Source organism: Mauremys reevesii, linkage group 3, assembly GCF_016161935.1.
Source record: "Mauremys reevesii isolate NIE-2019 linkage group 3, ASM1616193v1, whole genome shotgun sequence".
In the NCBI taxonomy this organism is placed as follows: domain Eukaryota; kingdom Metazoa; phylum Chordata; order Testudines; family Geoemydidae; genus Mauremys; species Mauremys reevesii.
This window is the reverse complement of record NC_052625.1, coordinates 98,286,918-98,312,337: the sequence shown is the minus strand read 5'-3', so window position 1 is coordinate 98,312,337 and position 25,420 is coordinate 98,286,918. Positions and strand designations below refer to the sequence as shown.

The window sequence follows — 25,420 nt, the reverse complement described above, 5'->3', positions numbered from 1 at the left end:
CTCACTCACCTTGTCTATCAGTAAGATCCATCATTTGGGGAAATGTATCCCAAATGACATTTTTTGTTTAGTGGGCAGAAAAGAAACAGAGAAGCAGGAAAGTCACGCAGGTGCCCTATGAATCACTTTGTGGTTTGCAGACTGAATTCCTTAGTGAGATTCTCATTAAAAGTTCTTGCTGCCAAATTCTGTTTGCTTTCACCTTCAGAACAGTCTGTATTAGTAATGAGTAACTTCCCTTGGAAGTTATTCACATAAAGTATTGTTCTCATGTCACTGGCACGGACAGCAGCTCCCTGCTAGGTTAGAGAGACTGAGCACCTGGCAAATGACTGGAGCAGCCCAGTTTCATGCATTGCTAAGAACCATGGGATATTGCACTAGAAATCCATCCCAGTTATATGGGTCTGGTATGAGTAGCACTTTGCAGTGGGAATGCACCCCCTGAGCTAGGCTAACCCGGACTACCTCTGTCATGAAGGCATACCCTGGTAGCATAACCCTCTTCCTAGAATCTGTTATAAAGCAGATGATATCATCTGAGGCATTTGAGCTAACCGGTCTATACTGTAAATGTAGAGAGAGAGAGGTAACCAAGCAGTCTCCATGGAGGGACATTCAACTCTGCGATTTTCATCCTAGCTGGTCCAGGAAGTTTAATTATTTTGGCTTTAGAAGTGCAGTGCAAAGCCATCTGATCTCTCAGAGACTTCTTGCGGGGGGGCCCCCAGAGAGAGGATGAGTAACAGGCCATGATATAGGGGAATTTGATTTGATTATTTGTAGGTCATGTTCTCTTTCTTCAGCTCTGAAACGAGGTAGATTTAATTTTTCACTAAATTTTGTACATGTGCCATGAGCCTTGTTGAAAGGCACATTCATGTCTTAAACTAGATAAGTAAACTCTAGGAAAGTTTACATAGTATGGTTGCTTTGCTTTTAACACTACAAGATGTTAATGTTTCTAAGAATTCAGGATTGTTGCATACCATAAATTGCAGATTTATGCCCATATTCTAACCTCCATCCATATGCTTAGCTCTTGCCAACATCAAAAGGAATTCTGCAACTGATTTAGGAAAGCATATGATGTTGACTGATAAACTCGTTCAAAGCTATAATTCTAAATTACACCATACCGGAGATCAAATGTTCATGGTTGATTATCTACAGGCCTATCTCCTTACCTAACTTATTAAAATATAATGCAGTTATGATACTGCCCTAGTTGTGATAAAATGCATTTGTGAATCCAAAGATACCTTGAGTATAAAGTATACAGTCTGGCCCAATTCAGAGGGCAACAGTGTCTATGCCACTATTTTAAAAAAGACTTTAAAACGTTGAATGTGTAAGTATTTTCTGTGCTATCTCACTAGATAAGCAGATAATTTTTGTCATTAATTTATTTAAAATTTATTTTTATTTTAAATGTATAGGTTTGTCCTTCCTTATAGCTAGACTAAAATTTATTATTTAAAAAACAGACAAATTCTGCCCAAAGCAGAATTTTACCCTGAAAAGGGAGATGTGCCAGAGACTCCATGAAGACTTCTGTTGCTACTGATTTTACAAGGAAGATCCTCAGATATTACATTGATGGGCAGCAGTGTAAAACTCTAAGCTAGCTAGAGAGATTTTGTATTTAAAAATGAATGTTTTCCTTTAAAAGTGTACAACATATCCTTTTTCATGAAGTTTGAAAAGCAGGACAGTCAAATGAAGTTAGACATAGTTTAAGATCAGAAGAGTCTGACCTCCTATATATCACAGGCCAATAAACCCAACAACTGAAATGAGATCAAACTAAATAAGACCCCCCGAAGAGACTATGTGCCACAGGCAGAGAATAGGAGAGGTTGAGATGCACCGTTGCTCCCTACAAGGGAAGGGAAATGGTTAAATCAGATTTACCCAGATAATCCTGGGAACTGGCCCGGACCCGCACACTGCAGAGGAAGGCGAAAAAACTCCAAGGTCACTGCCAATCTGACCTGGGGGAAAATTCCTTCTCAACCCCACACAGGGCGATCAGTTAGACAGTGAGCATGTGAGCAAGCACCAGCCAGCTAAGCGTCTGAGAGAGAGAATTCCCCCTCAGAGCCCTGGCCCACCCCACCCAGTGTCTCATTTCCAGTCATGACCATATCTGATGCTTGAAAGGAAGGAGATTTAAAAAAAACAAACATCCTCCCAGAATACACTGGGTGGGGAGAGAGGACAGAATCCCTTCCTGAGCCCTGCTGGCGGCTGGCTGAAACCATGCAGCATGAGCTTTAGGAAGTTTATAAACCAGAAGTGAGCCTGAGGGCTGTTGAGCTCTGCCCCCCACCATCACGGGCAACACCGTCACACAATCGCATTCATAAAGTTGTCCAGCTCTCTCTTAAAAGTAATTCAGTTGTTTGCCCCTGCAACTCCTGATGGGAGGCTGTTCCAGAACCTCACCCCTCTGGTGGTCAGAAACCTTCTAATTTCCAGCCATGGCCAGTTTGTATCCATTTGTTCTTGTGCCAACAATATCCTTTAGCTTAAATAGCTCTTCAAATCTCCCTGTTATTTACCCTCCTAATGTAATCATATCCCCTCAGCTTTTTTTTTTCTTCCCTAAACTAAACAAGCCAAGCTCTTCCAGCCTCCTCTCACAAGACAGGCCCTCCATTCCCCCTGATCATCCTAGTAGCCCTTCTCTGCACCTGTTCCAGTTTAAATTCATCTTTCTTGAACATGGGTAACCAGAACTGTACACAGGTTTCAGAGTGGCATCTGTGTTAGTCTGTATCCGTAAAAAGAACAGGAGTACTTGTAGCACCTTAGAGACTAACAAATTTATTTGAGCATAAGCTTCAAACACAGTTTTCCACATGAGGTCCTACCAGTTATTTTTACAATTGCATTAACACTTCCTCTGTCTCTATTGGAAATGCCTCACCTAATACATCCTAGGATTGCATTTGCCTTTTTCACAGTGGCATAACACTAGTTTTGATTATCCTTCCATTTAATTTAAACTGAAACAACTCATGATCACTCGATCCAAGGTTATTTCTTACAACCAGCTATTCCATAAAATTCTCACTAGTTACTAGTCTAAAATTGCATCCATGTCTTGTTGATTCAATGATGATTTGGTAAAGAAAACGATCATCTATCACAGAACAACATTAGTGGTATTTATTCTCTAATCTATATCTGGGAAGTTAGTCTCTCATATTACACAAATCCCAAAAGTATTTCTCTCTCTAATAATATTAGAGAGATCACTACCCATATCAGTCTGACACGAGGGGGTGTCTATAGCAGACCCCTAACACTATCCCAAAGGACCTCTTTTACAATCCTTCCCCAAAGTATTTTTGACCCAAACAGATTCTGTTTTGTCAATTTTATCACTTCATATTTCTTTACAATGTATTGCTTCCTTGATGTATAAAACTACCCCACCATCTTTACCTTTATTCCTATGTCTAGTAAACAGCACATACTCTTCAATATCTGTGTTCTAGGCATGAGTGTGCTATTGCACCTTGTTTCTGTAATCTCTATGATAGTTGGTTTGACTTCCTGCACCAATAGTTCTAGTTCCTCTATTTTATTGCCCAGACTCCTTGCATTTGTACACAAGTATTTCAGTTGTTTCCCTCAGATTTCACCCAGTTTTCTAGCTTGTGGTGCTCCATTATCCATTACTATATTTTCATTTAGCTGATTTTCCTGCTCCTGTTTATTGAAGGGAGGCATGAAGCTTCCACAAATCTCTCTCAACCTTCTCCCCTCATGTCCTAGTTTAAAGCCCTTCTTCTCCATTGAACAGAAGAAAAGCATTATGAATTACTGGTCCCAGAAAATGTTATGTGCTGTACCTAAGTCATGTGGTGATGTTTATAAATTATATGTTATGGTTAAGTAGCCAGGGCAATATACTGTACTTTACTCATAATATTGTAGGATTTCTTGTTACATTTTGCCTTTTCCTACTTGCATTTAATATTTTTTGTACTGTAGTTGTCTTACTTTGATACAGAATTTCATCATATTTGTCTTTATAGCACTCCTGACTTAATGAGAGTGATAGCTAGATTGATAATGGTTGCTTAAGAAAATTATTCAGTGTAATGTCTGCTACAGGCTGAGGTTGGGTTAATTCCTAGTTTTTAGCTGAGATGGTTTTTATCCTTAGCTGTTAGTTCCAAGCATGTACATTAGCAGGTTATGACACAAGCTCATTGTCTCTGGTTGTGGATACAGGGTGTGTATAAACCACCATGAAAACTAGCAGTAACAGCAAAATTAGTCCAAGCATGAAAGACTAAAATTATTGAACTATATCTATGTCAAGACCAAACCAAAGTGATCAGTAACGGAGATGTGGGGGTATTTAGAAGGAAATACCAGATCATAGCACATTAGTGAACAAATGAGTCCTGTGAGAACTATATTCCCCTGGAGAAATTTGGTCTGGAATTAGAAGGATTTTTTTTAAAAGACCCTAAAATCAACTGCTAAAAGCTGAAATAATTACTGAGCTGTCCCCAAAATTGACTCCACATATAGGGCCAAATTGAACCACCTAAATTTGCAAATAGCTCCAATGAATTCATTGGGGCTACTTGTGAAGTAACATACAACTCAGTGGGAGTAAAGGTGGCACAAGGTAGCTTATAGTGAAGAGGCTGGAAAAGGTGAGTGGGGAAGAGAGAAGTAACTGAAGGAAGTGTAGCTGGGAAGACCGGCAACTTATGAAGATATCTGTAGTGGAATCTGGGTGTCTTGTTATTACAGGACTTAGTCCTGGACTAGTAAACGAAGATGGGGAGAGTGATTGCTTCAAAAATATTTCATAGTTACCCAACGCTTTTTTTTTCATCCTCAGGATACCAAAAAACTGCATAAATTGCACACCAATAGCATGGGATAGAGGCTGAGAGTCAGACATCACATCAAAATGCAAAAAATAATGTTGTTTTTAAGGTCCCATGCAAAATAAAGTGATGAGAAAGGGGGAAGTTGTGGAGCAAGCAGGAATGCAAGGGAAACCAGGCTCTGGTGCCTAGAACCCAACTGATACAAAAAGCTCTTATGAAATTGCATTTTTCAATGGGTGCCAGGTAACCCCACGAAAGTTAGTTACAAAACAGCTTCCATGGTAACTTCCTGTTTTCATACATGCTTAGTCTCTGCTCAAATGTGAAATTACTTATGACAGTCTGAAAACTGCATACTCAACATGTCAAGTAGAAAATGTCCTTAACTCTACAGGTGCACACATGCATGCAAGTTGTTCCTTTCTGTCCTTTCTTTATGTAAAGAAAAAATTAAATTTAAAAAATATAAAGCCAGCAAAATAGTTTTAAGGTAGTGTCAAAGATGTCACGGTCAAGATGAAAGATTCATTAGTCAGGAAATTCAAATGTTAGTTGCTTAGGAACATGAGAATGACCATTCTGGGTCAGACCAATGGTCCATCTAGTCCAGAATCCTGTCTTCTCACAGTGGCTGGTGCCAGATGCTGCAGAAGGAGTGAACAGAACAGATGACTGAAGAAGAACTCTGTGTAAGCTTGAAAGCTTGTCTCTCTCATCCAACAGATATTGATCCAATAAAAGATACTACCTCACACATTTTGCCTCTCTATTATCCTGGTACTGACATAGCTACAACAACACTGTATAGATTATTTATATAACACTGTTATGTTTGTGGGGCTGTTGACATGTAAATATGCCAAACCAATAAGGTTCCCTATTCTCAAAGAAGCAGCAAAGAATCCTGTGGCACCTTATAGACTAACAGAAGTTTTGCAGCATGAGCTTTCGTGGGTGAATACCCACTTCTTCGGATGCAAGGTGAATACCCACTTCTTCGGTCTGCTTGCATCGAGTAGTATTCACCACAACTCATGCTCATCTGTCTGTCTGTAAGGTGCCACACAAGCTTTGCTGCTCCTAGACTCAGACTAACACGGCTGGCCTACTATTCTCAAAGAGTTTGAATCTGATCCTGCAAGGTGCTGGATGCCTTGAGTGGGAGTTGAGGACAGTCCACATGCCTACAGAAGGAATTAGTTCGCAGGATAGGACCCTTAACATGCAAGTCAGTAAATAAAGAACAGTAAACAGAGAAAAGAGTGTGGTTTGTTTCTTTTCACTTGAAGGCTTGTACAATAGTTGAATTTAGAATTTTTTGGAAGACTGGGAAAGGAAGATTGGCAGATGTTTCATGGGACGTTGTTCCAAGGATGTGGAGTGATGTGTAAGTAGGCATCCAATTAGGATTTGGGCAAAAGGAGTAGCCAAGGAACAACCTTAAACACTTTGTGGGGAGGGGATAATATTAGTGTAATAAGTGGCAACAATACAGTTGAATTTACATTGTCAAATGAAAAATGTGCATTGATCCTACTGTTTGTAGGTAGTTTTGATAAAATCTGATTATTTAATAATCTTTCCTCCCTACACATAGAGTGAAGATTTTCACATATATACTCAGTACTGCACCAATTATCCAAGGTAGGAATATTTATTCATATACACAAAGCTGGTTCTTTACTTGCTTGTTTTTTTTCTTTCAATTCATGATGATACAAAAAGTGAAAAGTACTTAACTAAGGGATGATTATTATTTTATAAATCCCCATTAGCCTCTACTACTAATAAAATCAGGACCTTATTCTGCAATATAAATTCCAAAAAGAATTCTGCATATGAAAGGAAAGTAGGATTGGGCTCAAAACTAATACAGGAATTTCATGATTGGCAGGAGTTTGATATTCGCAGTAGGGGGAAGGAATGAAAAACAATTCCTTACTGTAGGTACATAAAGATGTGCTGTTTTCTGTATCTAAGGAGATTCATTATATGTTTTCAGATCAGTGGCTGTGCTAACAGAGTGCATGAGGAACAAGACACTGGCCAAGTTCTTCAGAGAACGGCAAGAAGCTTTACAACACTCTCTCCCCTTGGGATCATATCTCTTAAAACCTGTCCAACGAATCTTAAAGTACCACCTGCTTTTGCATGTAAGTGCTCACACAAAAACATATCTATCTAGCACAGCTGTGCCTCCACCTCCCTGCAGTATTACTACACCGGGAGGTTAGGATAGTTCTAGATTTTATTAAGATGTGTATTCTTTTGTCAATCCATTTTTTACATGTGGAAGCATTTTCTGTCTCTAATCTCTTGACAATATATAAATACATTTTGAGTGAGGAGCATATGGTAATTGTTTTAGACACACTGAATAGGTTAATGCATCCAAATCAGATTTTTTCCGGTCTGTAATTTCAATCTTGCTTGGGAGTGTCTTGCTGTCAGGAGTAAGCAATTTCATGAAAAAATTTCTTTCAGATGAAAAACAGTTCTTTTTCTCCATGTCCGAATGCTGGGGGCAGTAAGAAGGGAAGATAAATACTTACAAACACATTTATTTGTATGATTTTTGTGAGGAGTAATGATTGGGGAAGCAAGAACCATTTCTGTATCCACTGGACTGAATTCAGAACATTCTCAGGAATTCCTGCTTTAACATTTTCCACATATGTTTTCTGTTACAAGATCACATTGCAATTAAAAGTAAAGACAGAGATTTTAAAGTGTCTGGTGAATCCCTTCTGCCCCACCCCAGCCTAATGCTGAATGTAATCACATTTTTGTAGGCAGAGTACATACACCCATTTGTTTCCAGAAACTAAATGAGCATTGGCCTAGAAAGGGGAGAAAGTCGGGGTGGGTAATAAGGGGACCACCTTTTCAAAATGCAAAAGTGGGATACATGCAGGAGTCCCGCCCCTCCTTATGGCGTCGCTTCCTGCTCTTCCTCTTCACCCTGAGGCATAGGCACCGGCTCTGTGGGTGCGTGGAAAAATTAGTGTGTGCTCTGCATCCAATAGCAGCCAAGCTCTCCTCCTTCCCCCCCCCCCCGCCACTGCACCTCCTCTTCCACCTCCTCCCCTCTTCCCCTGAGCGAGCCGTGTCCTCGCTCCTCTGCCTACCTCCCAGCGCTTCCTGCCACCGCCAAACAGCTGGGCTCTGGGAGGGAGGGGGAGGAGTGGGAATGTGGCATGCTCGGGGAGGAGGCGGGGCCGGGGTGGGGATTTGGGGAAGGAGTCGGAATAAGGGCAGGGAGGGGGTGTAGTTGGGGTGGGGACTTTAGGGAAGGGGTTGGAATGGGGGTGGGGCATGGGCAGGGCCTCATGGAAGCGGTGGAGTCAGGGTGGGGCCAGGGGCAGAGAGAGTTCAAGCACCCACTGGCGGTAGCAAAAGTTGGCGCCTCTGCCCGCCTGAGGCCCTGCCTCTGCCTAGGCCAGGAGATGGAGACGGAGCCAGGCTGTGGTAAGAGCTGCCTAGGGGAGCCCCAGACCATCCACCTGCCCTTGGTGGGGGCCTGGGGTGTCCAAGAGCCGCCCACGTCCCGTGTCCTTCTCCCTCCCCCTGCGGAAGGTGGAGGCTCTGGGGCTCCCTGGGCAGATCTTACTACTGCCTGGTTCTGACTTCTGGCCTGGCCAGGGGTGGGGCCTTGGGAGGAAGAGGAGGAGTAGGGGCAGGGCCCTGTGGTGAGTGGGGGAAGCTAAGCCCACCGCAGCTCCCTTCTCCCCCCTCCCCTCCCCCAACCGGGAAGAGGCTGGCACCTAGGGTTACCACCTGGCCCAATATTTGACCATGCTACTGGGGTTTTTTTTAATGAATTTGCTAATTGCCAGAAAAATAATTTAATCTGCCAGGTTTTTTTACGTGGGTCTAAAGATTTGCATTATTAGCACATTACTGTGGGATATCTAATGTTAAATGTTTCTATATTCAGCTAAAGATGCTGCAGAGTTCTCACTTCCACAGTTTAAGTAATAACAGATCAGAACTGCTGAAAATAACAGCAGTTGTCTGCCTGCCCCCATGCAAGCACATCACAATGTTATCAATCTTATCTATATGTGTTATCTCTCTAGATACTGTAGGTGGCTGTTGAAGGTGGGGGCAGCTGTGGAGTTGCCTTCTGGTTGGGGATTGGGGTTGCCTGCTGGGTGGGGAGCATTTTTTTGCATTTCAAAGGTGGTAACGCTACTGGTGCTCCCGCTCCCCCTCCCACCCAGTCTTGGGCAGTGTTACAGGGAATCCGGGAAAAATACTGTTCTGGAGTCATTCAGCCCAGGACCGGGACTTGAAATGTACATTTGGGACTGTCCTTCCCAATTAGGGATGGATGGTCACACGTGTGTGTGTGTGTGTGTATGTGTACATGTATATATTAACACATACTGTGTTGGTGGCTCAAGTCTCATTCTGCTAGTGTGTGCATTTGCATCAGTAGAGGTACTACAGGCTGTAAGGGTTTGCCTGGCCAATTGTGCCTAGCCCAAATTGGTGACAATAACACACTAATATCAGAGGAAGCAATACTGGTTTCAGAGATTTTGATGCCAAGACAAGAAACCTTGCATCTAATTTGAAAAGTTAAGGTGAAAATAACTGTCTCCTTACTGGTTTCTTCATTAGGAAATAGAAAACCACCTTGACAAGGACACTGAGGGTTATGATGTGGTGCTAGATGCCATAGATACAATGCAGAGAGTGGCATGGCATATTAATGACATGAAGAGGAAACATGAACATGCTATCAGGCTGCAGGTGAGTTCACAAAGATATTTCATGGCCTGTTGGCAACTTTTTCTCTTGTCAGTGACTTGCTTTTGCTGTTAGTACATATGCCATCAGCATTTTCTATTACTCTGTTTTAATTTGTGCCTGTATTTGCTATATCCTGGACTCTAGTTGAATACTGTGAGTGCATCTGTTTGAACTCAGAAATTTTGGTCATAGGTGCCACAGAAGAACCTCCGAATGAACTATCTTACAAGCAGCATCCTGTTAAATATTTGTTTTCAGAATAACTTTTTTCTGTCTTCCTGACACTTCCATTGTATACCACTGCTATTTAACCACAGCACATATATTTTGAGAACTCCTGTGAGTCGCTATTTCAGACTTTTGTCCTGTTTAATTTTGTTTGGTTTGAGACATTTCTCATTTTACTGCTTATTTTGTCTCTTCCTCTTAGCTATTGAAGTGTGGCTGTATCTGCCTATGAGTTACTGTGTAAAATATACAGAGAAGTGGTCAGAGCCAGCAATATGCCTTATAAAAAAAAAATCCAGCTGCTCTGCAATGAAGCATTTTTTGAAAAGGGAGTGACTCTAGATAGTCACTGTAGTCCAGGGGTAGGCAACCTATGGCACGCGTGCCGAAGGCAGCACATGAGCTGATTTTCAGTGGCACTCATACTGCCCGGGGCCTGGCCACCGGTCCGGGGAGATCTGCATTTTAATTTAATTTTAAATGAAGCATCTTAAACATTTTAAAAGCCTTATTTACTTTACATACAACAATAGTTTAGTTATATATTTATAGACTTATAGAAAGAGACCTTCTAAAAACCTTAAAATGTATTACTGGCATGCGAAACCTTAAATCAGAGTGAATAAATGAAGACTCGGCACACTACTTCCGAAAGGTTGCTGACCCCTGCTGTAGTCTATAGTAGATTTTCTTGTGCAGACTTTGTATGAAGAACCATCATTCTCTTTCAAAGTTGCACTGACTCCAGACCTTCTCACAAAAGGTTGCATATACTTTCTATTGTGTTAGGGAAACCAGCAGGGATATGGGGATAAGAATATGGGGAAGCAGACATCTCCCCTTCAAGTCATCTAGAAGTTACTCTTTGTTTCTTGTATTTCTGAGCAGAGATGGTGCTCACAAAATCCCATATTTGTCTGTTAATTGTGGAATATAAATTTAAAATGACTTCCCTGAGCCCATGTAACCTTACCTAAGTCACTGACATAAATATGGATATTGATATCTGGAATGATAATCAAGAATGATTAAAGGTCTAGAGAACATGACCTATGAAGGAAGGCTGAAAGAATTGGGTTTGTTTAGTTTGGAAAAGAGACGACTGAGAGGGAACATGATAGCAGTTTTCAGGTATCTAAAAGAGTGTCATAAGGAGGAGGGAGAAAACTTGTTCACCTTAGCCTCTAATGATAGAAGCAGTAGCAATAGGCTTAAACTGCAGCAAGGAAGATTTAGGTTGGACATTAGGAAAAAGTTCCTAACTGTCAGGGTAGTTAAACACTGGAATAAATTGACTAGGGAAGTTGTGGAATCTCCATCTCTGGAGATATTTAAGAGTAGGTTAGATAAATGTCTATCCGGGATGGTCTAGACAGTATTTGGTCCTGCCATGAGGGCAGGGGACTGGACTCGATGACCTCTCAAGGTCCCTTCCAGTCCTAGAGTCTATGAATCTATGAATACTTGGCAATAAAATTGGTTAGATGCTTTGGAAAACTTAGTTTCATAATTTACAGTCTGAGCTGGCAAATATGTGGGTTGGGGAAAACCTTTTCGGCTCAGTTTGTCATTGTAACAGTAATTTATGTGTTCTACAGGGGTAGTGATGTCTTTTCTATGTACTATTGTATAATGAAGTGTCTGTAATTCTGCAGCTACTATGGCTGCATTTCTGCATGAATTCTCTTCCAAAGTGAAGAAATTGAACTCTGGGGTACACTTTAACTGATGTACAAGTTACTAGAGAGAAGTGATACAATTGGAACTTTTCCATTCATTGTGTTTTTTAATCACAGTCTTGTGTATATTCCAGAAATGTTACTTTAATGTATTGTCAGATGTACAGCGATCACTGTGCTATTTGAAAGAAGCTCATAACTGTGTGCTATCTTAGAAATGTAATTCTGTAGGGTCATATCTGTAATAAGGACATTTTTCCCAACATTGCTATCACCACCAGAGTTAAAGAAGTGCTAGCTTTGGTTGGAAATTTTTTTGAAACTGTCCTCAATGGGTGTAATCATGGGTTACTAACACCTGACATGTAAGATGTGATGCTTATAGAAGTTATGCCAATGAAGTTGGAGAACAAGGAAATAGAAGAAACAAGGAAAGGAGAGCGCGATAGTGTAGAGCTTCATTTTCTTAAGGCTATCACTGTGCTAACCTATGTTTATTTGTATGTATTATTTTGATTTAAATAATAACTATGCTGTCACCCAAACATACAATTAGCAATACAGATATATCTCAGCCACATTAAATGATCAATTCAATAGAAACTCAGCCAGCCATCTCCCCTTCATCTAGGAAGCATGCCCTCAGCTTCTTCCCAAGCCCAGTCGAATGGATTCTTTTGCAGCCTTCCCAGAAGGTCACCAAATTTGGACTATTTCAGACTGGGTGGGGGACCAGTGCAAGTTGGAGTCCATATTTGTAAATTATTTTTTTATTCTCCAGGTTGCTTACATCTAACCCCTGCTAGGCCTATCACCCATAACAAGAATCACATGCAGAAAGAATGTTAAGAAAAATTGGACCAAAATAGGGCAACTAAAAAAGATTTTTTAGTGCTGGTGAGAAGTGCTAGATTAACAGTCCTAGCAACTGAAGTTTTATAGTTCTTCACAGGCAGGGCCAGCTCCAGGCACCAGCTCAGCAAGCAGGTGCTTGGGGCAGCCCAGGGGAAGGGGCGACATGTCCGGCTCTTCGGTGGCTCTTTGGTGGTGGGTCCCTCGGTCCCTCTCAGAGAGAAGGACCTGCAGCCAAATTGCCGCTGAAGAAGAAAGCATCACGGTGGAGCAGGCGCCAATCACGGCTTTCTTCTCCCCCTACCTCCCCTCCGCTGCCGCTTGAGGCAGCAAAAACCCTGGAGCCAGACCTGTTCACAGGACAGGTAATGGTGCTGCGAGGTAGCAACATTGCCAAAATTCAGTCTCTGTGCTCAGTCCTTGTCATCTCGGCTGTGAATGGCAACAAGAGTGCTCATTCAGCTAATTGTGATGGTAGTTTTTGTAATGTGGACACCAGTCATCCACCATGAAGACTAACTCTTTTCACATAGGCCCTTAAACAGCCATCACATGGGAATTTTACGTTGTTGAATATTGGTTGTCAATAGAGCTGAGCTAATAACAGATTTTTCAATTTGCTGGTAATTCTGAAAAATTTGGGCAAAAATTGTTTTGGATTGACCTGAAAATGAATTTTCAGTGAACAGAAAAATAAAATAAATAAAAATAAAGTTTTTGGATTGAACAAAATGCATTGTTTTTGTTAAATTTGAACCATTTCATATCAATTTTGACAATTTTAAAATGTTTTTGATTTTTTGATTAAAATTAAAGATACTTTTGAAATTAAAAGTTGCTTTGAACTGAAAATTCAAAATATTTCATTTTGAAAATAAAAATTTCATAATTTTCAGATTTTTTTTTTTAGGTTTTCTACCAAAATAATTCAGCAAAGTCAACTTGAATTTGCTAATCGTTTTGGTGTCGGCACATTTTCACTTTTTCACAGAAAAAGTTTTGTCAAAAAATTTCACCCAGCTCTAGTTGAAATAGAACATGTCCTAATGTCCTCAGTAAATCATACTTTGAATTTGAAACTATTTAATAAAATACTGTTCAGAATGTGCATTGTTTTCTCTGTTTCAGGAGATACAAAGTTTACTCACTAACTGGAAAGGGCCAGATCTCACTAGCTATGGGGAGCTGGTTTTAGAAGGAACATTCCGTATTCAACGAGCCAAAAATGAGCGCACTTTGTTCCTCTTTGACAAACTGCTGCTTATTACAAAGAAGAGAGAAGAAATGTTTACATACAAAGCTCATATATTGGTATGTCATGGAGCACATTGTAATGTGCTGATTGAACCAATTTTCAGCTTTCTTTATACTCTCCTCTGTGATTCACTCTCTCTCCTCTCTTTACAGTGTGGCAATCTCATGCTTGTTGAAGTAATACCAAAGGAACCACTTAGCTTTAGTGTCTTCCACTACAAAAACCCCAAGATGCAGCACACCGTGCAGGTATGACAGAAACTTCCCCGTTCTGAACGTAACCTGGCATGTTGTTATGCATGATGCCAAATAAAACATTCACCCAATTTTCTGTACTTAAAGCCCATCTCCCCTAATATTTGTGGTACTGGGGGGCCAGATTCTGCCATTAAGTATTCCGTGTACACCCATGTATCTATATTCCCCAATCCCTGAGTGGCTACAGTAATGAGTTATTTGACTATCTCATGATTTTACAACAGGCTAAATCACAGCAAGATAAACGCCTTTGGATTCTTCACTTGAAGAGATTAATTCTAGAAAATCACCCTGCTAAAATTCCTGCTAAGGTAAATAAACTAACTCTCTAATCTAAATATTTGTATTATTTAAGGCACTTATATTAGCAGACAGTCACATGACAATTTGGAAGCAGCTTTTTATATCAAAAGTCCTCACTCTGTGAATGAAATGGAATTCAGGTAATATGTTGATTTTTTTTTTTTTTTTTTTTTTTTACATCTTCAGATGATTCATAAAGCTGAAAGGGAAAAGCTCCAGAAAAAAACATCAACTGGAGTTGGCACATGAATCCTAGAATCTCATCTGTTTGTCATACTTTGTCTACCCTGGGATTTGTCCTTTTGTACCTGTAGTTATACCAGGGTAGCTGCACCAGAGCAAACCAGTAATGTAGATACACTGCACCAGTGTAAAAAGTGACTTGCATCAGTATAATTTAGCTTGGTTTAAAACTGGGGTAAGCTGGACTGACGTAAGTCACTTTTTATGCCAGTGCAGTACTTCTGCTCTGGGGGGTTTGCACTGGTGCAGTTACCTTGGTATAGCTAAAGCAATGTATTTCTGGAATTGCCTACACCCAACTGATGACTAGACCTTAGAAAAAAGCTATGGGCTTGATCTTGTTGTTCTTGTATGTAGAACTCCCACTACAGTCAGTGGCAGTTTTGCATAAAAACTGCCGGAAGGATATGGCCCCATATTTGTAATATAATGAACATTATAATAGAAAACTGGATACACACTAGAAGATACATTTATACCAAGCTACTTATTAATCTTAAACTCTCTTTAGTCCTTAATAGATTTTTAAAAACATTTTCTACCCAAGTCTCCTGCCCAAATACAACATATTGCTTGTATCACAAAGAGTAATCTTAGTTACCCCTTTGCAACCCTGAGAAATAATTTATACTTATGCTAACAAAAAAGTAAAATAAAATAAACATCTAGACATCTAGTGTTGTCTACTCACACGTGTTGAAACCCCACCCCTTCCAAAGTCTTTTCTAATGGTAGTCAATTCATGACACCTAGTGGAAGATAACTGAACTGCAGCCTTAGAAATGCAAACACTCTCTAAGCTTTCGATTTTATTTTTTTGGCTTGTTATCAGGGGCGACTGTAGCTTTTGTGCCACCCCAAGCACGGCAGGCAGGCTGCCTTTGGGAGGTCCCCGGTCCTGCCGCCGAATCCGCAGGACCAGTGGACCTCCTGCAGGCAAGCTGCCAAAGGCAGCCTGACTGCTGCCCTGGCAGGGACCGGCAGGGTGCCCCCAACGCGCTTGGATCGCTGGTGCCTGGAGCCGCTGCTGCTTGTTATCCTATGCCCAATGATAGCTCATATTTTTTTCTTTAGAAATATATTAACGCAGGAAAAGTCTTGGGATATTGACTTTGCTATTTAAACAGTAATAAAATATTAATTTTTGGTGGCACTTTTTGTCTCGAGGGCAGATGACATCCAATAATACATTTAAAAAATAAATCTGGTTAGAAATTTCTTAGTGGGAACAGTGTTGATACTTGTTTTTCATGGCACACAATAAATGTTCTCCTCTTAATAAATGAGTAGTTTTCCAATTTAACTGTTTTGTATTTTTTTTTTTTGGTTATGCTAACTCAAGATTCCAGAAAGTATTCACATTCAGATGGACATATATTTAGAATCCCCAAATTATGTTTAAGATTTTAAACACAGCAGATGTGGTAGGTAGTAGGAGAAGCTGTTAGAGAACTAGTTACAGTCCCTGATGCTGGTGCCAGTTTTGTGCTGGTACCAGCAGAGGTTGGAGCAGCTTCTGGGCTGCTCCAAATTCCACAGCTGACAACAGTCCCATAAGGGTCTGTCTGCCAAGCCAAATCTAGCCAAAGTGCTACATGTTCTCAACATATCCACTTGAGGGGCTGGTATAATCAGGTATGCCAGTTTCACACCTGCTGGCATTCCTCATACTAGAAAGATACCCATCTAATACAGTGTAGCCATTCGCTGCTACCTTGGCACTGCTGGAATGGTGGGTGGCAAGGGGAATTGTGGTGGAATCTGTACAGTGAACAGCAGCAGTTGTTGCTACCTGGAAAATTAATTTTACTAAATGTGGAAGAGTAAAATGCCAGTCCAGTATAATGCATAGTGTGGGGAACCATCTATACCAGCTGTTCTCAAACTTCTGTATTGGTGACCCCTTTCACACAGCAAGCCTCTGAGTGCGACCCCCCCACCGCCCTAAATTAAAAACACTTTTTTGTTTATATTTAACACTATTATAAATTCTGGAGGCAAAGTGGGGATTGGGGGTGAAAGCTGACACCCCACCCCACCCCCACGTAATACTTGCGACTCCCTGAGGGATCACGACCTCCAGTTTGAGAACCCCTGATCTACACTGTATATAAAGTGACCAAAGAAAAATTGCTTATAATGTTTATTGGGTAGAAATACATTTTAATTTTTGAGCTCCTGTATTTGTCATGTGACAGTATTTAGTATAGTTGTATTATGTGACCTGGTTTTGCACAATTTATATCTTTCAGGCCAAGCAGGCAATTCTAGAAATGGATGCAATACGTAAGTTTTTCTCTTTCACTATAAATTTTTTTCAACCATTCATCTTTAGCTACATATTCTCTAGATTTCATCTAAAATACAAGAAACCTGTGCGTATGTTCTTTAAAATAAGGCTTGATCCTGTGTAGATCAGTGGGAGTTGAGGTCACTCAGCAACCAACAGGATGTGGCTGATAGTAAACGGGAAGATTAGATCAGACCACTGATAGACCATTCCATCTGGCACTTATTCTGAACAGGGACCTGGTGTGGTTGGTCAGCTGCCTCTGCAATATTATCTCCTCCTGGCCAGGACCCATTGAAAAGCTGAGAATAAGTTAGATGCAGTTTGAGGCTTTAACACTTCTCTTTGTCTATTCTGCATGCTGGCAAACCTAGGAAAGCAGGCATCATGGGGGAGCTGCCAACTAGGGATTCTCTGGTAATATAGAAGTCTGGAATCCAGACAGAGCCACCAGGGAGGCAAAAGGCTTCCTCATGGATGGCTTTCCCCTCTTGCAATCTAGGAAGATATGAGAGTAGAATTGCAGGGTATTCCACAGGAGGCAATAGCACCCAAAGAACCACCCCAAGAAAACCCCATAATGGGACCCTGACAGATTTTCCTTTCCTCCAGAGTTCTCTCCCATGAATATTTTTGAGGGGTGTGTGTGCATGCATGTGTCCATCAGAGTTAGCAATATCTAAGGCTAACATTACCTAACATTTAAGATGAGCCCAACCCCCACCTTACCCTGTCTTTTTTTCTCTCTCTCACTTTCTGCTTTTACTAATGATATGTTCTGACCAGCTCTCCCTGTCCCCTATGTTGTTAGAAATCTCTGGTAAGTTAGTAAAATTCACTCCAGTTATAGATTTAAACACAATACAGTTAAATGCCCAATAAGCCTTGGAGCAGAACAGACTCATATTTTTTTTGTGGGAAATGGGACAGGAGGTCACTGACTGTGACTGTAGTACACACATCCAGATTAAGTTAGACGCAGTCATTGTGCAACAATATTGCTGTGTTAGCAATCCATTGGTAAAGTGGTATTAAATATATAATGTTTTTTCAGTAGCTCATTGACAACACTACAACAATTACCAATATCAGTTATTAGTTGTCCAGCTCTGACAAAGTATGTTCCACAATATAAGACGCAAAAGGAAGGTAAACCCTTCCCAGAAGTGCTGATGTGACACATCAAATAATATGTAACATTTTTGATGCCTCTGATTGTTTTATAGATCATCCAGGATTCCACTATACACCGGAGGGAGAAATGAAAGCATCATATAATTCTAAAGAAGGTCTTACCCCACGGAGGGTGAGAAGGAAGTCAGGTGATTAAAATGTGTACTGTCAAAGAAAGCTAAAGGAAAATGTATTGAAATTTTTTCAAATTATACATAGCGTGGAAGGGGGCAAAGATTGAGTTACTGTAAGAGGCATTATGTGAAAAGAAAATGCCCTCCACTGATTGCTGTTTTAAAACTGAAATGTATTGCCCCCCCAGATTGTCATGTTTGTTTGCAATCAGTAGGTAGCTCCTAATCTAAAATTCTCCCTATTGAAATAAAATTATCAGTAGAGCTCACCAGAAAAGACCATCCATCACATCAGAAATTCTGAGTTTTGGAGATTGTTTCATTCTGAATCAGAACAAAACCTCAAATCTCAGAATTTCTGGCAAAAGGGAATATTCCATGATGGAAAAATACCGGTGCTGCTGCTACCTGTTCCAGGTCCCTGTCCAGCAGTGCTACTCCTGGGCTAACAACAGCAGGGGGCATGCTACTGAGGAGGAACCAGGAGGCTGGCTGGCTGCTGAGGAGTTGAGAACCCAGGCTCCTGTGGAGCTAGGCAGGCAAGCTGGCCGGCTGGTTTCCATGGCAAAACCTTCCTTGTTTCTGTAGTAATTGGACAGTCCCACTGAATGGTACAAATGGCATTTTCTGACAGAAAAACGGCCCATTGGAAAATGTCCAGTTCTACTTATCAGTTTTTCTCTTTCAGACTCAAAACACATAAACATAAACTCAGTACACATACACTCAAACACATAATAAGGTGTGTGTGTTTTTGTTTTTTGTTTTGTCTTTCCTCACAAGCTACTAGCCTAGTTTAAGATGTTTTTGGAGAATGATGAGGAGAATGTTCTGTGGTTTATAAGACACAAGACTGGGAACCAGAAGACCTGGTTCCATTCCTGACTGTACCATAGTAACCTTAAGTTTGTCACTTAATCTCATACAGTTCATACAGTGGGGTTTCATATTGCTTATTTCACAGAGATATTGTAAAAGTTAATTAGTGTTTGAGAGGTAACTTGAGATTCTTAGAAGGTACTATAGAAAGACACAATATTATTTCTATCTACTGAATATAGTAGAAATGTAGCAATGTGCCGAAAACTAAACTAAAATAAAATTTAAATAAAAAAAAATTGAACTTGAGCCTTTTCATTGCCTAGTATATTTGAAAGTGATAGATGGTCCTCTTGAGGGTTGGGTGTATGTGAGTGAAAGAGAGAGAGACACATTACTTACAGCTAAGTTTTTTTTTTGTGAGGTGACAGAGGGCTTCAAATGAAGCTGCATATTTTGTGTCATGGCAAAGTGAGATTTTAAAGCCATAGTAAATCACTCATGGATTGGGTAGAGAAAAAATACAGGCATCTCTTAACAGGTTGTTTCAATAGTTTTGTGGTATATGTGCCATTTGATTTTATTATGTTAGCATAAAATCCAAACTGCACACTTTTTAAAACAATGGATGTTTGTGGGTGTGTATTTATTTATGGATATATAAGAAAGCCAAGTACTTTTATGTAGCACTGACATGCTTATTTTTTTTAAAGGTGAATAATTAATACCACGGAACATGTTTTTACCTTAATTACATGAAGCCTTTTTTAAAATCAGAATCCTATGAGCCTTCTGAAGGGTAGAGATTTGATAAATGGTACTGTTGGTTAGAGTAATACAATATCTTTTTTATCATCTCTAATAACCTTTGCTGGTTATTTACTGTTTTTCTTCCTGCGGTTGAAATGTTTACATAGTTTGACCAGTTTTGAATCCCAACTTTTTATGATGTCCATCTTCAACTACTTAATGAAATATTAAGAGACAGTGATCAATTAGATCAGAGAAATGTAATATTCGGTTTATACCAAGTCATTTAAGTATAGTTTGCAAGAGTATTGATGTAGTGACTTAACATAAAGCAACATTTACCACTGAGAAACAATCAAGCCATTAAAGGTTTTCAATTGTTTTTCAAGCAGAATCTCTATACATAATGTTTCCAAGGTGTAAAATTACATTGACAATGTGAAATATTAACTGAATGGTCCTGTTTGGAACACTCAACTTATACTTTCAACCAATACTAAACTACAAATCTCACCAAATGTTTCTAATAGAGCAGTAAATCTCCAGCAATTTAGACAGATTTTCAAAAGTGGAGGCCTCAAATTAGGCTCCTAAGTACAAATTTAGGCTAAACAAGTAGCTTGATTTTTCAGAAATGCTAAGCAACTCCCACCAATTTCAAACACATACATTGACTTCAGTTGTGTGCTCAGTACTTATGCAAACCAAGCTAGTTACTAAGGGATAGGATTTTCAAAATCACCTACGTGATTTAGGAGCACAAGTCCCATTATCCAACCCAAGGTCCCTATGTATGGACTCAAGAGCTTAAATTTTGGCATTCATTTTTTAAAATGTTGGCCAAGATACCAGTAGCTTTCTTTGGAACACTGTAGTTAACTATGTTTATCCTTTTCAGAACCTTCGTCTAGAGTCCATAAAGTTATGAAGCCAAGCGGTAAGTTATGTTGTATCTAATAGTATATGCTATTAACAATAAAATATCAACACTCTAAGCAGTACATACCATAAATTAGGTAAACCAACATAATGGAATTCAAAGATGTGCTATCATCTTCTTCATGACTCTTCCCATTGTGCTTAGTTTGCAGCACATGTAGAGCTGGACCCTCAACTTTTATAAACTGATGTAGTTAAAGGTAATGGAGTTGCACTGATTTACATCAGCTGACTATCTTGCGCCCATAGTATGCAACCTCAGCCTTGAGAAAATTGCAATGCAGAGAAAGCAAAATGAGTTAGGGTATTATCCTTACCTTTGAATGTCCATGTTTAGGCCTGATCCTGCAAACACTGAAGCAAGTAAATAGTCCCATATACACACAGTTATTCATAGTTCATACCCTCTTGGAGACAGGGTGTGAATATGCCCTTCAGTAAACATCACTGTCAGGATACATTAACGACAAGCCCCCCCACCCCAACACCCCCTAAGACAAAATGGTTTGTGAACCTGCCCAGGAGTTTCTGGACTGAGTGGGCAGAGGAATTTTGCTGAGTGTTGATTTGTGTTAGAGGTGGGTGGGTTGGAGGCAGAACACACAGAAAATGAGAATACACAGAACAGAGGGAGAGGCCGCAGCAAGAGGGCCAACAGTATGGTGGGCATGGTGTATGACTGTGGGCGGGGGGGAAGCTAGAGAGCTTTGGGTTTGTTGTTGGCTGAAGATGCTAGCTACTCTTGGTTCCTCCTGCGTTTGGAGAAATAGGACTTTGTACATTCCTTGCAAATAAAGATAACATCAAAGAACATACCAGACTCCATCAGTTTCTGTTTCCAGCTGGAACATCCCCAGGGCCCCAGACTTTGACTGCCATTCAGGTCAACAAGGGGCAACAATAAAATGACTATGACTCTACATGTGCTGCTTAGTTTGCAGCACATGTAGAGCTGGACCCTCAACTTTTATAAACTGATGTAGTTAAAGGTAATGGAGTTGCACTGATTTACATCAGCTGACTATCTTGCGCCCATAGTATGCAACCTCAGCCTTGAGAAAATTGCAATGCAGAGAAAGCAAAATGAGTTAGGGTATTATCCTTACCTTTGAATGTCCATGTTTAGGCCTGATCCTGCAAACACTGAAGCAAGTAAATAGTCCCATATACACACAGTTATTCATAGTTCATACCCTCTTGGAGACAGGGTGTGAATATGCCCTTCAGTAAACATCACTGTCAGGATACATTAACGACAAGCCCCCCCACCCCAACACCCCCTAAGACAAAATGGTTTGTGAACCTGCCCAGGAGTTTCTGGACTGAGTGGGCAGAGGAATTTTGCTGAGTGTTGATTTGTGTTAGAGGTGGGTGGGTTGGAGGCGGAACACACAGAAAATGAGAATACACAGAACAGAGGGAGAGGCCGCAGCAAGAGGGCCAACAGTAGCTTCTGAGCATGGTGTATGACTGTGGGCGGGGGGGGGAAGCTAGAGAGCTTTGGGTTTGTTGTTGGCTGAAGATGCTAGCTACTCTTGGTTCCTCCTGCATTTGGAGAAATAGGACTTTGTACATTCCTTGCAAATAAAGATAACATCAAAGAACATACCAGACTCCATCAGTTTCTGTTTCCAGCTGGAACATCCCCAGGGCCCCAGACTTTGACTGCCATTCAGGTCAACAAGGGGCAACAATAAAATGACTATTTTTAACTGCACTTATTTATTTAATTCTGTTTATGGGGAAAGTAAGGCTTTAGCACAAAGCAAATTAATTCTAAATCTTAGAATTCTAAATCTAAATCTTAGCCAACAAGATTCAGCCTTGAAATATTAATGTAACATTAATAAAGTGGCACAAACTGACCCTTCTATGATTATTTATCAAGCTGTACATATTTTTATATATATTTTCAGAAATAAGTCCAGAGATGCACAAGGTAAGTCCTTTTTGTATTCCATATCTCAGTAGATTCAAATAGTACATGGGGTTGTTTGAATCCAGAATACTTTCAGAATGTATTGTGTTTTATTGGTTTTAAATAGGATACAAGAACAATACGTTTCAGAGACTCTCCAATAACATTATAAAGAAGTACACATTTTATTTCAGTGATACCTAATAAATAGAACTTGATTAATACATGTCTGCATGCCTAGATTTCATGATACAGTGCAATAAATCTATAATGTAAAAATACTTTAAAAAATGCAGTTAGGATAACTAAAGTTAGGGTGACCAGATGTCCCAATTTTGGGGTCTTTTTCTTATATAGGCTCCTATAGGCTCCCTACCCCCTGTCCTGATTTTTCACATTTGCTGTCTGATCACCCTAACTAAAGTGCTATGCAAAGATGGCTTTTTTTTTTTTTTGGCAGTTCTGTTACTTGTATGCATTTCGAGTCACATGTTGCATTTCTGGCAAAAATAAGCTTGTAATACACATTACTCCTGTTAGCCCTGCAGAGTCAATATGGAGGAGCAAACTCAACAAGCCAGAAAACTGTCCATTTGCAATAAGAATTGTTAATTACATTCTAATTGAAGCAGGAAAGACTCATCTTGAGTTTCAGATCTTAGGCTGAGTTAGCAGGGCTGACACTTAAGGGAAAGAATATTTTTACATACAAATGGTGCACATTTTATCTGCCATCACTGTGACACAGTCGCATCAAACACCATTATGTCATTTTTCCACAGTCCTTTTATAGAGTATATCATATGATTCCTATATATCACTTGTGGAAAGTTTAGTGATCAATTCAAGTTCTTTTCTTTGATGTTTCACTCAGGGTACGACTACACTACCCGCCGATTTGGTGGGTAGTGATTGATCTATCGGGGATCGATTTTATCGCATCTGACGTGATAAAATCGATCCCCGATCACTCTGCCGTCGCCTCCGGAACTCCACCATGGCGAGAGGCAGAAGCAGAGTCGACAGGGGAGCGGCAGTGGTCAACTCGCCGCTGTCCTCATGGCCAGGTAAATTGACCTAAGATACGCCGACGTCAGCTACGCAGTTGCGTATCTTAGGTCGACCTGCCCTGTGTAGACCTAGCCTAAGGTACAGATGAATGCAGCAAAAACATATGTTGTATTTTGGGGCTTTGTGATTTTTCTCTTGCAGCATAAATAAATGTTGATTATGGCATGTTAAAATATACAACATAAAGGGGATACTTAAATTAGTTTTTTGTTTTTGTTTTTTTTATTATAAAGCGGAGCAGTATTGAAGGAGCCCTGCTTTCTCAGGCTGCCAAACTGGGATCAAGTGAAGCCCTGCTCAGTTCTAGGAAAAAAGGTTCATTGAATCTCAGTGGGCTTGTGAATGAATTTCAAGGGTCCATTGAACCAGCCTACAGCAGTGATCAAGATGAAAATCTCCACCCATGTGCTACAGAACAGATAGATGCTGATGATGAGGAAGAGTGTGAACAGGTAATCTCTTGCTTTCTGGGGGGGAGAGGTGGCAGAGTAAATGTACTAATTCCCATTTAAAGGTGCAGATGTATTGCTTATAACTGCTGCTGCTTCTAAGTATTGTTCCTTAAGCCATGGGATGTATCCCAAATATTCATTGAGCTTTGGTGGTAGAGTTTTAGGAGTTTCAATTTTGGAACACTGTAACCATAATGATAGCAACATCCAAAATAAGTATTTGCATTTAGACATCATCAATCCTTTGTTGCAATCCAAGAGAGGAAGGAACTGAGTTCTTTCTGGACTACGTTCTGGGGGTGAAATTCACCCCTGTGCAGAGGACCAGGGCACTTACACCTACAGAAAGCATTTGTTTTTACTCAGTCTTTTCTACTCCTCCAGATTGCCTTTGATGTAAATGTTGCTATTTTTACTCATTGTACAGAACTGTCGTCGTCTTGCTCTGGTACTTGTCACTGTATGAGCGTAACTTATACTGTTAAAGAAGGTGATTGGCTACCATTACGTTCATTGTACAGATGGTACCCTTTCCACTCTACAGGATATCTTCATGCATGTGCAGCTGTTCTGAATGACTGTAGGCCCCAGTTTTTAAATGTGGACATATTAACAAGGTGTCCAAATCCCACACTTGGTTGCTCTAATTTATGCTAGGGAACATAAATACCTATCCAATAGTCCTAAATACCAATTTGAGTGGCCAGATATGTGATTTGGAGATACATCTAGGTGCTCATGGTTTTAAATTGAGCTACTCATAATTACATAAAGAAGTTTGCAATGGGGCACACAAGCCCCCATGCATGGGAGGAAGGGGTTAATGGGCTGCTGAAGGCCCAGTTAGCCCAAACTGAGCCACCTGGAGCTGGAGGCAGGTTTCCATGGAAAGGCTTGGAAGGAGCAGGCAGAGAGAGAGAGAGAGTGGACATAAGGCTCTCACTGTCAGGGTATGTCTATACTACCCGCCGGATCGGCGGGCAGCGATCAATCCAGCGGGGGTCAATTTATCGCGTCTAGTCTAGACGCGATAAATCAATCCCTGAGCGCTCTCCCATCGACTCCTCTACTCCATCGCCATGAGAGGTGCAGGTGGAGTCAACGGAGGAATGGCAGCCATCGACTCACCGCAGTGAGTAGGTCTAAGTACGTCGACGTCAGCTACATTATTCATGTAGCTGAAGTTGCGTAACTTAGATTGATCCCCCCTCCTAGTGTAGACCAGGCCTCAGAGAGAAGGTTGGCTAGGACCAGGGGCTAGGGAGGACTGGTGGATCTTCTGGAAGAAAGGAAAGAGTTTATTTCGTATTTGTTTTGGACTTTGAGTGCCCAGCAGGGATAGATCTATAAGCGACCTAGCTAAAGGGCTAAGTTCTACAACCCAGAAAGGTGCTGGAGACTGAGTGGAGCAGTGGAAGAGCAGCTAGGAAACTA

At 40.6% G+C, this 25,420-nt stretch overlaps 1 protein-coding gene across 4 annotated transcripts in view; it reads left to right on the top strand.

Moving 5' to 3' along the window:
- The window catches only part of PLEKHG1 (pleckstrin homology and RhoGEF domain containing G1), a 228,882-nt gene that overhangs the window by 191,372 nt on the left and 12,090 nt on the right, over positions 1-25,420 (top strand). For all 4 annotated transcript variants that reach the window (XM_039530890.1, XM_039530889.1, XM_039530891.1 and 1 more), the window contains exons 6-16: positions 6,463-6,509; positions 6,868-7,018; positions 9,492-9,623; positions 13,511-13,693; positions 13,790-13,885; positions 14,119-14,205; positions 16,693-16,726; positions 17,957-18,052; positions 20,505-20,543; positions 22,462-22,484; positions 23,768-23,986. In XM_039530890.1, coding sequence (XP_039386824.1) covers positions 6,463-6,509; positions 6,868-7,018; positions 9,492-9,623; positions 13,511-13,693; positions 13,790-13,885; positions 14,119-14,205; positions 16,693-16,726; positions 17,957-18,052; positions 20,505-20,543; positions 22,462-22,484; positions 23,768-23,986 — 1,107 coding nt within the window. The remainder of the gene's footprint in view (positions 1-6,462; positions 6,510-6,867; positions 7,019-9,491; positions 9,624-13,510; positions 13,694-13,789; positions 13,886-14,118; positions 14,206-16,692; positions 16,727-17,956; positions 18,053-20,504; positions 20,544-22,461; positions 22,485-23,767; positions 23,987-25,420) is intronic.